At 25.8% G+C, this 11,759-nt stretch overlaps 3 protein-coding genes across 7 annotated transcripts; 1 reads left to right on the top strand and 2 right to left on the bottom strand.

The window, feature by feature from the left end:
- Positions 1–652: 652 nt before the first annotated feature.
- On the bottom strand, positions 653–3,937 carry LOC409475 (26S proteasome non-ATPase regulatory subunit 2). The gene is made up of 4 exons (XM_624298.6): positions 3,732–3,937; positions 2,811–3,538; positions 1,155–2,725; positions 653–1,083 (listed from the first exon to the last, which is right to left on the bottom strand). The coding sequence occupies exons 1-4, from the start codon at positions 3,807–3,809 to the stop codon at positions 782–784; spliced, it is 2,679 nt and encodes an 892-aa protein (XP_624301.1). The 5' UTR covers positions 3,810–3,937; the 3' UTR covers positions 653–781.
- A 163-nt stretch (positions 3,938–4,100) lies between these two features.
- LOC409476 (nuclear cap-binding protein subunit 1) lies at positions 4,101–11,078 on the top strand. 5 transcript variants are annotated; one of them, XR_003305571.1, is made up of 13 exons: positions 4,705–4,744; positions 4,853–5,321; positions 5,407–5,901; positions 5,980–6,151; positions 6,232–6,437; positions 6,524–6,627; positions 6,700–6,935; positions 7,018–7,196; positions 7,275–7,530; positions 7,605–7,718; positions 7,803–7,931; positions 8,433–8,482; positions 8,565–8,680. XR_003305571.1 is itself a non-coding variant. In XM_006566598.3 (12 exons), the coding sequence occupies exons 1-11, from the start codon at positions 4,705–4,707 to the stop codon at positions 7,914–7,916; spliced, it is 2,385 nt and encodes a 794-aa protein (XP_006566661.1). In that variant the 5' UTR covers positions 4,101–4,704; the 3' UTR covers positions 7,917–7,931; positions 10,845–11,078. The 5 variants fall into 5 exon arrangements, 4 of the variants coding, with proteins under 4 accessions (XP_006566661.1, XP_006566662.1, XP_026299401.1 ...); XM_006566598.3 differs by lacking the exons at positions 8,433–8,482; positions 8,565–8,680 and adding an exon at positions 10,845–11,078 and having other exon boundaries at positions 4,101–4,744; XM_006566599.3 differs by lacking the exons at positions 8,433–8,482; positions 8,565–8,680 and adding an exon at positions 10,876–11,078.
- On the bottom strand, positions 8,267–9,644 carry LOC100576153 (odorant receptor 13a). The gene is made up of 7 exons (XM_026443618.1): positions 9,623–9,644; positions 9,281–9,542; positions 9,038–9,202; positions 8,875–8,965; positions 8,668–8,804; positions 8,458–8,590; positions 8,267–8,377 (listed from the first exon to the last, which is right to left on the bottom strand). The coding sequence occupies exons 2-7, from the start codon at positions 9,418–9,420 to the stop codon at positions 8,327–8,329; spliced, it is 717 nt and encodes a 238-aa protein (XP_026299403.1). The 5' UTR covers positions 9,421–9,542; positions 9,623–9,644; the 3' UTR covers positions 8,267–8,326.
- Positions 11,079–11,759: the final 681 nt, after the last annotated feature.

Below are 11,759 nucleotides of genomic sequence, written 5' to 3'. Positions count from 1 at the left end.
AAACAAATTGTGCAATTTAGATATCACATATTATTAATACATATAATAAATATATATATGTATTTTAACTTAAATAAGATATTTTATTCCATAATTTGTTTTCATTATATATTTTTTACAAAAAAAACATCATAAATTAATTTTGTACTGTGTAATATAATCTATATAGTTTAAGATTTTTAATAGAATTTATTGAATAATATAAATTCGCGTAATCATTAAATACATATATACATTTTCATACATAATAGTATTTTTGAACAAAATTTATGATTGCTTATTAATGACACAAATTTTTGGCAAAAAATTATTTTTTTAGATATATATATATAATATATATATATATATTATATATATACACACACACATATATACTTCATACTTAATATGTGACTGATTACTTATTATTTCATCTTGCCAATTCATATGTATAGTAAACAAAAATTTTTACTATTTTTGTAACTCGTGAATATATGATGACTACTTTTTGAATATTTTACATGTTGATCAGTATTTTAATTATTAAAATATATAATTGTTAAAAAAATGTAATTTTATTACTATAATAAATGAAAATACAAAAAATTAGTAAAATTATTGATTTTATTTATTATTAAAATGTTTCAGCGATTCGTAAAAAATAAATCCATAATAGTTTTAATTAGTTTAGATCTATTGTTTAATTCACGAATTATATATCAAGAAGATAATCTGTATACACGCAATAGTTTCATTATATTTAGTTTATATAAAGCATGTTTTTCACTTAATTATTTTATAATTAAGGTATAAAGTCCGGATTTTTCCTTAAAATTACAAAACCTTCCATAATTGGTGTTAAAGGAATATATTCTTCAGTTGCAAGTTCTGCTCTTTCACCGTAAGCTAATAAAACAGGAGTTGTGTGTGTTTGAAAACCAGTAATAGTTTTAGGTTTTCCCGCTTGACCTACGACATCTACAGCAAGACCAACTCTTACTGGTACAGCTAGAGGATTTAATTTTTCATCAAATGTTACTAACATTCTTGGTTGCATTGCAACTGCTAATGTGTACAACAAATAATGAGATCGACCTAAAATGACTGAAAATAAAAATCATATTAATTTAATACATCTTAAATAATTATAATATTTAAAGAAAGTTTATACTTACTGTTTTTTACATCGAGAAAACCAATTAATGTAGCTAAAAGTCCAGCAAGAGCTACAGGACTTAATACTTGTCTATCACTATGATATGGAGATAAAGTTAAAGTTCCTTTACCAAGATGCGTCAAACCTTGTGCAATACGAACCATGAACAAATTATTTGGATCTTTTGCGTGAAACTGAGCAAGTTGTCTTAACATTGCTGCCAATCTTGCATTGTTTGTTCCAGCTCCAACTAAACCCATTGCAAAGATAGCATTATGTGCTACTTCTGGATCACTATCATGAGAAAATTTGGATAATGTATCAAGTATATTCAGTTTCGGATTGGAAACTGATATAAGTCCAAGTGCAAGAGGAACAGATCGTCTAATAACAGGTTCACAATAACGTAATAAATGACCAAATGTTCTGTATGCCATTTCAGCACCAATTTCTTCTCCCATTGCAATCAAAGCAATACCAAGAACAGCAATTGCCTGTCTTGAACTCAAATCTTTTGTTTTATCTTCTTTTTTTTCTTCTTTCTTATCTTTATCCTTACGATCGCTTTTGTCTTCTTTTTCATTTGATGGTTCGTAATGTTCAGAACAAATGTGCAAGAGATGTTGAATTTTCAAGACATTGCCAGTACCAGCATATGCACATACTTCTACTAAAGTCGTGGACATTGATTTGAAAGGTTCAGGTACTATTTCTAAGGCTGCTATTATAGCTTCTGCAGCTTCTTGTTTGCCTAAGAAACATAATCCGAGACCTAAAGGTAGAAATCGAGCGTAGGTATCTTTAAGATCTGCTTCCGATTTCTCCATAAGAGCATGCATTATTGTTGTTGTAACATAAGCATTGCAAGAACCTACTGCAACCATTCCTAAAGCAAGACCTGCTACACCAATGACTTCCCAGCTAGATTTAGGATCGCTAAGTACAGGAATTAAAAGACCATAAACAGCTTCTCGATTTGATCCTGCATATGCTAATCCAAGACCAACGATTGCACCAATACGCATTGTGTTACTACTGTGTAACACATAATCAGATAAAAGAGCTAATGCAGGATCACATTCAATCCTCACGCGACAATTAACAAGACCACAAGCTAATAAAGCGCCAGATTTAATATAATCTTCAGAAGAATAAAGATATTTGTCTATCGGTGTTAAGCCTCCATCGACGTCCCATAATAAAACGAGACCAAGAGATGCTGTTGCACTGAGCATTCCATGTTCTTTGTTTTTGTACAACCATTTGTTTCCATCTTCAACTAATAGTTTGTCTTGCCCAAAAGCTGCATTCACGAAACCATTAACAAAACTTGCAGCAAGATTTTGTCTTGCTGAATCTACTTGACCACCACCAAATGGAGATCTAGAATTTTCTAAGTGTGATTTGTATACATCTTCTGGTGTTTTTGGTTCCATTATATCCAATTCACGAGCAAGATTGAGGAAATGATAATTTAATAATGAATTGGACATGATTTCTACCAAATCATCATATTCTGGAGTAGATTCTGGAAGTTCCAAAAAAATCTGTTGTCTACCTAGCATAAATGCTAATTGTTTTTGTATTGACCTAAAAAATGAGATATTATTTTATATTATATTTTATATTAATTTAAATTTTGATAGATAAAATTAATTTCAATAATTTAACTTACAAATCAGTACAGTTTGTAAATATATCTTCAATAAGTGGCAAATCATTTAATTGCATTGCCAATCTAACAGCTTGAGGATACTGACCAAACTTTCTATATAATTTTGCAGCAGCGTGAAGTAGAGTACTATTTTCTGGATCTGCTACATATGGTACACAACTTGTTAAATATAAACAAACTCTTTGATATGCACTTTCATCTACATATTGTTCCAATAAATCTAATCTTTCAATTTCCATCAATAAATCACAGGCTTCAGTTTCTGCATTATGTGCCATATTATAAGGTACAATTTCATGTACTAGAGCTATTAGTTTCTTACTAATAGCTTCTGCATCATCTGTTAATTCATCCCATTCACCTGCTAATTCTCCTGATAAATGTCTAACATATTCATGTCCCCATTCTCCAATAGCTAAAGCAGATCCAGTAAGTCTATATTTAAGACATTCTCTACCTTCACCCATTGTCATAGCAAGAACAGAAATAACATCAGAACATAATTCCTTAGACTTTGCATCTATTATCTTTTCATAGATGGATTTCATAGTATCATAATGAGGTCTCATAAATTTAAGAGGTTTTGGAACACTGGTCATTGATGTGGTGGATGCACGAATATGATTACGTAAAGATTCTAAAGCTAAATAATGTAAATTTGTATTGGGATCTTGTAAGCGTTCGACGAGGTTAGTTAACTCCTCTTGCAAGAGTTTATCTTCTTCAGACTAAAAAAATATGTAAATTAAATAATGTTAAAGTCTATATATAAATTTTTTTTAATATTATTTTTTATTTAATATTTTATTTATGTTATTTACATTTATAACATAAATAAGTACAATTTTTTATTTTATATTTTTATGTATTTTTATAAAATTATATATTTTCAAATAATTTTTCAATAAAAATAGCACTTACCAATTCATTTTTATCTTCTTCTTTTCCACTTCTGACTTCCTTATTCGTCTTTGATTCTACTTTCACGCTTTCAGGCATTTTGTTTTGAATTATTGCATAAAATGAATGCAAAATACAAAATTCAATTCTACCTTCGATCTACTTACAATCTAGGTTAGAATAAATGTAAAACTTATTTGCGAGTCACTGCTATTTCTCATGAATCAGAGGTATAGTAGATTCATATATAACGTTAGTTTCTACATTTCCTAGTTTGAGGTTCCAAATTTGTTCACTAGGTGGATATTTTGCTTTTACCATAGCGTTACGAATATGTAAAAATTGTAACAATCTATGTTATTTTTGTTCAATGTATATTTTAAGTAATGTTAAAGATTACTTTTATATATTACTGATAAATAAGTGTGATGCTTTGCTTCATAATTATATACAATTATGTTATGTATAGGTTATAAAAAATTATAAGGTTAAGTTACTTATTGATGCATTTTATAATTAAATGATTTTACTGTGATAATTTATATATAGAAATGTAATCGTGTTAACTTAAAAAAACAATTGAATCTGGTGTAATTGAAAAAAGATAGAATAGCGCGAAAAAAAGGCGGTTTCGAAACCATTAAATAAATTTGTCAATGATAGAAATATAAATATTTCTTTTTTTTTTTAATGATTTTATATTTATTGTAAAAAAAAAAAATAAAAAATGTAGAAAATACAAAAAAAAAACAAAAAATTAATAAAAAGGCTAGTGATAAACGTGTAAATATAATTTTAATATTTTTATTGTGAACATGGGATAAAATTTAGTTTCTAAAATTTATATGAACTTGTGAGAAAATTAAAGACATCTATCGGTGGCGGGCTAAACTATTGGTGGAGTCATACGTTTGTGGACGTGACAAATTGTGTTAAAATATATTAGGTTGTAAACGTTGCGATTTATTAATACAATACATTAAATTTTTTAAAAATGAGTCGCAGAAGAGTTCATGAAGAGGAAGATGGATATGGTAATTTCATTTTTTTATATTAATTCAAAAATTAAAAATTATAATCATTGAAAAAATTTTCTTTTTATATTATAAAAAAATATATCATTTCTATACAAATTTTTTTAGAACGAGCGTATAAAAAACGTAGAAGAGTATCAGAGAATCAAGAAATTGAAGACCGACTTGAATCTCTTATTCTGAGAGTAGGAGAAAAATCTACATCTTCTTTAGAAAGTAACTTAGAAGGTTTAGCTTCAGTGTTAGAAGCTGATCTTGGACTCTTTCGTAGCAAAATTCTTAGGATTCTAACTGAATGTGCAATTAGAATGCCAGAAAAATGTACAATTTATACCACACTTGTTGGATTACTAAATGCAAAGAATTTTAATTTTGGTGGTGAATTTGTTGATTATATGGTGAAAAATTTTAAAGATGCATTGAAAGCTTGTAAATGGGATGTAGCTAGATATTCATTAAGATTTTTAGCTGATTTAGTAAACTGCCATGTCTTATCTTGTGGATCTTTAATGCAACTCTTTGATAATATGTTAGATACTGCTAATGAAGATGGTGTTCCTCAAGTAAGACGTGATTGGTATGTAAATAAAACTATTTTATATGATTTTATGAATGATTTCAATAAATAAAAAAAAATATTTTTTTATTATCATTTATATTAGGTACGTCTATGCTGTATTATCAACATTACCTTGGGTAGGAAGAGAATTATATGAAAAAAAAGAACAAGAGTTAGATCATTTAATGGTGACAATAGAGATATTTTTAAACAAAAGAAATAAAAAACATCAACCAGCTTTAAGAGTTTGGTCAAGTGATACACCTCATCCTCAAGAAGAATATTTAGATTGTTTATGGGCTCAAGTGAGAAAACTTAGACAGGACAATTGGGCAGAGAAACATATTCCTAGACCATATCTAGCATTTGATTCAATTTTGTGTGAAGCATTACAGCATAATTTACCTACTATAATGCCACCACCACATCATGAATCTTATTCTTATCCATTACCTACAGTAGTATTTCGCATGTTTGATTATACAGATTGTCCAGCTGAAGGACCATTATTACCTGGAAGTCATGCTATAGAACGTTTTCTTATAGAAGAACATTTAAGACAAATTATCAATAACTATTTTTTTGAAAGAAAAGATTGGTATATATTTTATTTTTTATTTATTCTATTGTAGTATTTCAATTGTATAATTAAAAATTCATATATAATAATTTACAGTGCAGCTCAATTATTGAATTTTCCATATAAAGCAAAAATACCATTAGATTATTGCATTGTTGAAGTAATATTTGGTGAATTATTTAGATTACCAGCACCAAAGCATTTAGAAATATGCTATGGATCAATTTTGATTGAACTTTGTAAATTACAACCATCAACAATGCCACAGGTAAAAATATAATTCAAAATTATAATATAAATAAAACTAAAAATATTTATTAATTAGTTTATTTACCTACATTAATATAGGTTTTGGCTCAAGCAACAGAAATTTTATTCCGTCGCATAGATAGTATGGCTGCAACTGCTTTTGATCGTTTTGTATGGTGGTTTGCATATCATTTAAGCAATTTTCAGTTTCGTTGGTCTTGGGAAGATTGGGATTCTTGTTTACAACGTGATCCAGAGCATCCACGACCAAAATTTATTCGAGAAGTATTATTAAAAGCTTTACGGTACATATATTTAATTATTTGTAATGATAATTAGATTTATGACTATTTAATGATAAATAAATTTATAATTTATAATTTATGCTTAGATTATCATATTACCAAAGAATACGAGATATGATGCCTGAATCATATGCTGAATTAATTCCTGCACCTCCAGAACCTATTTATAAATATACTTCTGAAGGTGCCAGTAAGTTCAACATTTTTTTTTTATTATTCAGAAATTTTAAATAAAATTTATTTAAAAAAAATTATTTTTTAGGTTCACTTCCAGGTACAGCAGCAGCTCATGAATTAGTTGTTTCGATTAGACGTAAATGTACACCGGAAGAAGTACTTAATGTGTTAAATACATTACCAGGTCCTAGAGAAAATGAAGAAACAAATAATTTCAATCCTTTAAAGATCGATGTTTTTGTACAGACATTATTAAATTTAGGTTCGAAAAGTTTTAGCCACAGTTTTGCTGCAATAGGAAAATTTCATTATGTTTTTCAAGTAAGATTTTAAACGGAAATTATTTATAATTTAACTGAATTAATTGCTGTATATAATAAATTTTTTTTTTTTTTATATTTAGGTTCTTGCAGAAACTGAAGAAGCTCAAATATGTATTTTGAGAAATATGTATGCATTATGGAAGAATCATTATCAAATGATGGTGGTTTTAACTGATAAATTTTTGAAAACTGGAATAATCGAATGCAGTGCCATTGCCAATTGGATATTTTCTAAAGAGATGGTGTCAGAATTTACCAAGTATATATAGTTTTATTACAATACTGAATTAGTAAATATTGATATATATTTAATAAATTTATAATTCTTTTTTTCAAGATTATATATTTGGGAAATTCTTCACTTAACAATTCGAAAAAAGAACAAACATGTAACAAAATTAAGCACAGAATTAGCGGAAGCTCGTGAGAAATTGAGAAGAGCAGAAAGTAGATCAGGTTCATCATCAGAGGATGAAGACAATAACAAAGATAGAAATAGGGAAAAACCATCAGAAGATGTAGTGGAAAGAATGGAAGAAAAGTTGGAAACAGCACAAGCAGATCAGAAAAATTTGTTCCTTATCATTTTTCAGGTATAAATAATTATATTACTATTGTTATTATATAGTAATGATAGAAACATTAAATTAATTATTCATTGGTTCAGCGTTTTATAATGATTCTTTCGGAACATCTTGGACGATGTGATACTGATGGAATAGACTACAATACTCACTGGTACAAATGGACCATAGGTAGATTACAGCAAGTGTTTTTAACTGTAAGTTCTCTAATGAAATGATATAAATAAGATATATTTTTTTGCATTTAATGTTAACTATTGTTTATCTTTTTTTATTTATAGCATCATGAACAAGTTCAAAAATATTCATCAACATTAGAGACTTTACTTTTTACACCAGATCTGGATCCTCATATCTTAGATGTTTTCCATCAATTCGTTTCTTTACGAGCATAAACATCATCTTCTATGGTAATCATTTTATTATATAAAATATACTTTAATTAATTAAATTTTTGAATTTGATTTTCTAGTTTTTAATATTTTACATGATCATTGTTGCACAGATTTTCATGACTTTTCATAACTTGCAAATTACAATTAAAAAAAAAAAGAAAAATTTATATTGGAATGTATTTTGAGATATAATATGACATAACATTACGTTAAAAATTTTGTATTACGATTTAATACGCGTTGATGTAAATATATTTATACACATTTAAGTATATTTTTTTTCAACAAAATGTTATAGTAAATATCATACATAACAGTATGTAATGTAAATAAAAGTTTAAAGAGCAAAATTGTATTAATAGTTTCTATTGAATATATAACTAAGATACATATTAATGATTCATTCAAATTCATGTAGTTGATAACAACACAGTAAAATAACTCATTGCAGTTTGAATAATCTAAAATAATAAGTAATAATAAAATATTTTCTACTAATTTTTATCATTATTTCAGATAAATTACAATAAAAGATTCTTACTGCTAAAAATGTTTGCATAGACAAGGTTGTCACTTTAAAAGCTGTCAATTTACTAAATATCAAAGATCTTGCAAGTAAAAATTTATATAAATTCTGATATTTTTTAGGAAAAATATACCAGGTTACTTCGCACCTAAATTAATTATTCTATAATTAATTCATTAAAATCTAAAAATAAAAAAAAAATAATGAAATATAAAATATTCTTACGCTGAAACATGCAGTTCTTCACTATGATTCAATAATCTTTGCCCAGGAAGACAAAGAAAAAATATGTGAACAGCTTGTGCAAATGTAAATGATCCAAATCTCATCATTTCACTTAAATTACCTAATTTTATTACAGTCTAAAAGTAAAAAAGTATTTACATACTTAAGTCAAAAATAAGCTGTTTAATTAATTATATGAATCCTTACTTCAACTCCTGTAATACTAAGACAAAGAACATTAAAGAATAATTGAACAAGTATGGATTTAGTAAATAGTGATTCAAGAAGATTTGAATATCTATGAAAAACGAAATGTATTAATACTTTGTATAAAAGAAAAGAGTATTAATGTGATAAAACAAGTACTGACTTTATTGCATTTTGATGATTTTTTATGCAAATGAACAATTTTCTGTAAACTTTCTTCTCATCTTTTGATAATAATGTAATATTTTTATATTTTTCGAGTAAATGATGATCTGTGACATTTATCAAATTATTTGTATTCAAAATATGTATAGTTTTTAATTCATAACTAAGAAAAAATAGGAAATAATTTTATTAAAATAAAATATCATGAAATATTTGGGTTAATAAAAAAAATAAGCTTTACCTTACAATTGCAAATAAAGCATAGGCATGTTGAGCATATAGCATATACATAGTATCACAAGAAGCAATTAAATTCGCGACTATAGCTGTTCCAATGTACGAATGTATAGATATATAATAAAAATATTGTTGTTTGTCCATACCATAATCAAGTTCAAATAGAAAGTTTCTTTTTTGAGAATGATTAGAGGATGTAATAAAATCAATTATCAATGGTATTGTTGGTAATAATAAGTAAACTAATAATGTTGTGTAAACATATACTAAAATAGAGATGAAAAATTCTTCAGTCTTAAAAATCTATGAAATGAAACTTTTTCATTTTGAAATCTAATACACTTACAAATATAATAAAATGTAATTTTTTTTCCTTGCAAATCATATTTTTGAAGAATTATATTTTCTGGACGATTTATATAATACTTATGGTCATTTTTAATGAATAATAATATATTTTTAATCTACAATAAAAAAAAAATAAAATATAGTTTTATAAAAAATTAGAGAAAAATTTATTCTAAAACTTTATTCCGAAATTATTCTTTTTGATTTGCGAATTTTAAAATTTTCGGAAATTATCAGAAAATTGAAGAAGATAAAATAAATATTTATACCTTTTTTGTATTAAAAATTCCGTTGAAGTACATCGACGCACTTTGAAAAATTGATATGATTGGTGGCATGCATTCAATGACTGCATCATAATTAACTCCCCACACACTATATAATCCTCTAAGCTGAAGAAAAAGAAAAACAATTATAAAATATAAAATTACAAAAAATAAATAAATAAAATTTAAGAATCTGATATAATAAAACTTTATTCCATGCCAAATTTATTTTATTAAATTTTTCATATACATATATATGCATATATATGCATATATATATATATAGGATCTGTGATTTTAAGAATATTAAAATTTGAAATATATTAATTTCTGGATCAGATTTCTCTATGGTTAAAACTAATAAAAGAAAGAAATATAATAAATATTATAGTTTTATTAACATAACAGTATAGACTGCTGTAGTTAATCATTGCAAAAAAATGTGTATATATGATTAAATAAAAAAATAAAAATGTATTTCAAATAAAGAAAGTCTTGCATAAAAATGAAACTAGCAATTCGTATGTTATATTCTTAGCTTTGCCTATATCGAGATTATATAAGTGTCTTTCATTCGAAAGAATTATCTCACTCTAAAATGAAAATCATTCTATTACAAAGAAAAATTTTCTGTAGAATTTACTTACAACGTATCGCTTAATAACAATCGATCGTTATTATCACTTATTAAGCAAAACGTTTTCTATAGATTGAAAAAAAAAAAAAAAAAAGAAAAGAAAGAAAGAAAGAGAAGAGCGATAATCGTCTTTAATTAACTTAATCATTTTGCGAATATATCTGATTCTTAAAAGAATAAAAAGTGAGGGAAGTCTTTCTTAAAAAAACGCGAAAATCTATCGCATTTAATGAGTTATAAAACGATGGACTGTTTAAATAATTAATTGATCCATTAATGATTTAACGAGCGAATCTTTGTCGATTTTCTTTGTGCAGTTCTTATTGATTGAGTCTTCACTTCTCTTAGAGATTATGAGTCAAAGAAATGAAAGAAGTGCGACGACAGTCGACATGGATTTCTTCGAACAACCTGCCTATCTATTGAACAAACGTCTTTTGTCCATCATTGGGATATGGCCATTTCAGAAGAGTCTGCCAAAATTGTTGAGACAAAACATCGTTTTGATTTTCTGCTTCACTCTCTTGATAGCCGAGGTAAAAGGAAAAGAAAAGAAAAAAAAGATGTTTATTTCTTACAATAATAGTAAAATTAATATAGAAGCTTATAATGATACTGTTTTGTTCGAATGATAGAATTGTAAAAAAAGAACAATAGCATGAAATTCACATTTTAAAAAAAGATTAACAATAATACATGATAAGACGTTAAGAATGATGTAATAATAATTTAATTGAAAAAATCAATATATTCCATGCCAAATCATCATAAATCGTAACTCATCTAACTGATTTTTATACTTCGTTCGTTTGTGATAATGCAAGAGAAATTCAATTGAATAATGTAATATTTTTATAATTAAATTAGAAAAATATATGAAGCATTTTAATCTAAATAGTATGTAAATATATAACATGATCTTATTTATAGAAAATCTAATCATTCTATTGTAGTTAAATTTAATCATAATAATTAAATAAATTAAAATATATTTTTTATTTGAAAAAAATTATATAGTCATGATTATTCAAGATTATTTTATTTCATCCATTATATAATGATGGAAGAAATTTCAAACGATATCAGTATTACAAAATGTCAAATTTATATATTATATATTTAAATTATATATTTAAATATAATTTATTTAAATATTCATGACAATAAAAAATAATTTATTATTTATGGATAGATGAGTTATTTTTATTAATAATTTATATAAATACGAATCA

Source organism: Apis mellifera, linkage group LG11 (genome assembly GCF_003254395.2).
Source record: "Apis mellifera strain DH4 linkage group LG11, Amel_HAv3.1, whole genome shotgun sequence".
Lineage (NCBI taxonomy): Eukaryota > Metazoa > Arthropoda > Insecta > Hymenoptera > Apidae > Apis > Apis mellifera.
The sequence above is the reverse complement of the archived record's forward strand: the minus strand, read 5'-3'. Positions and strand labels throughout refer to the sequence as shown.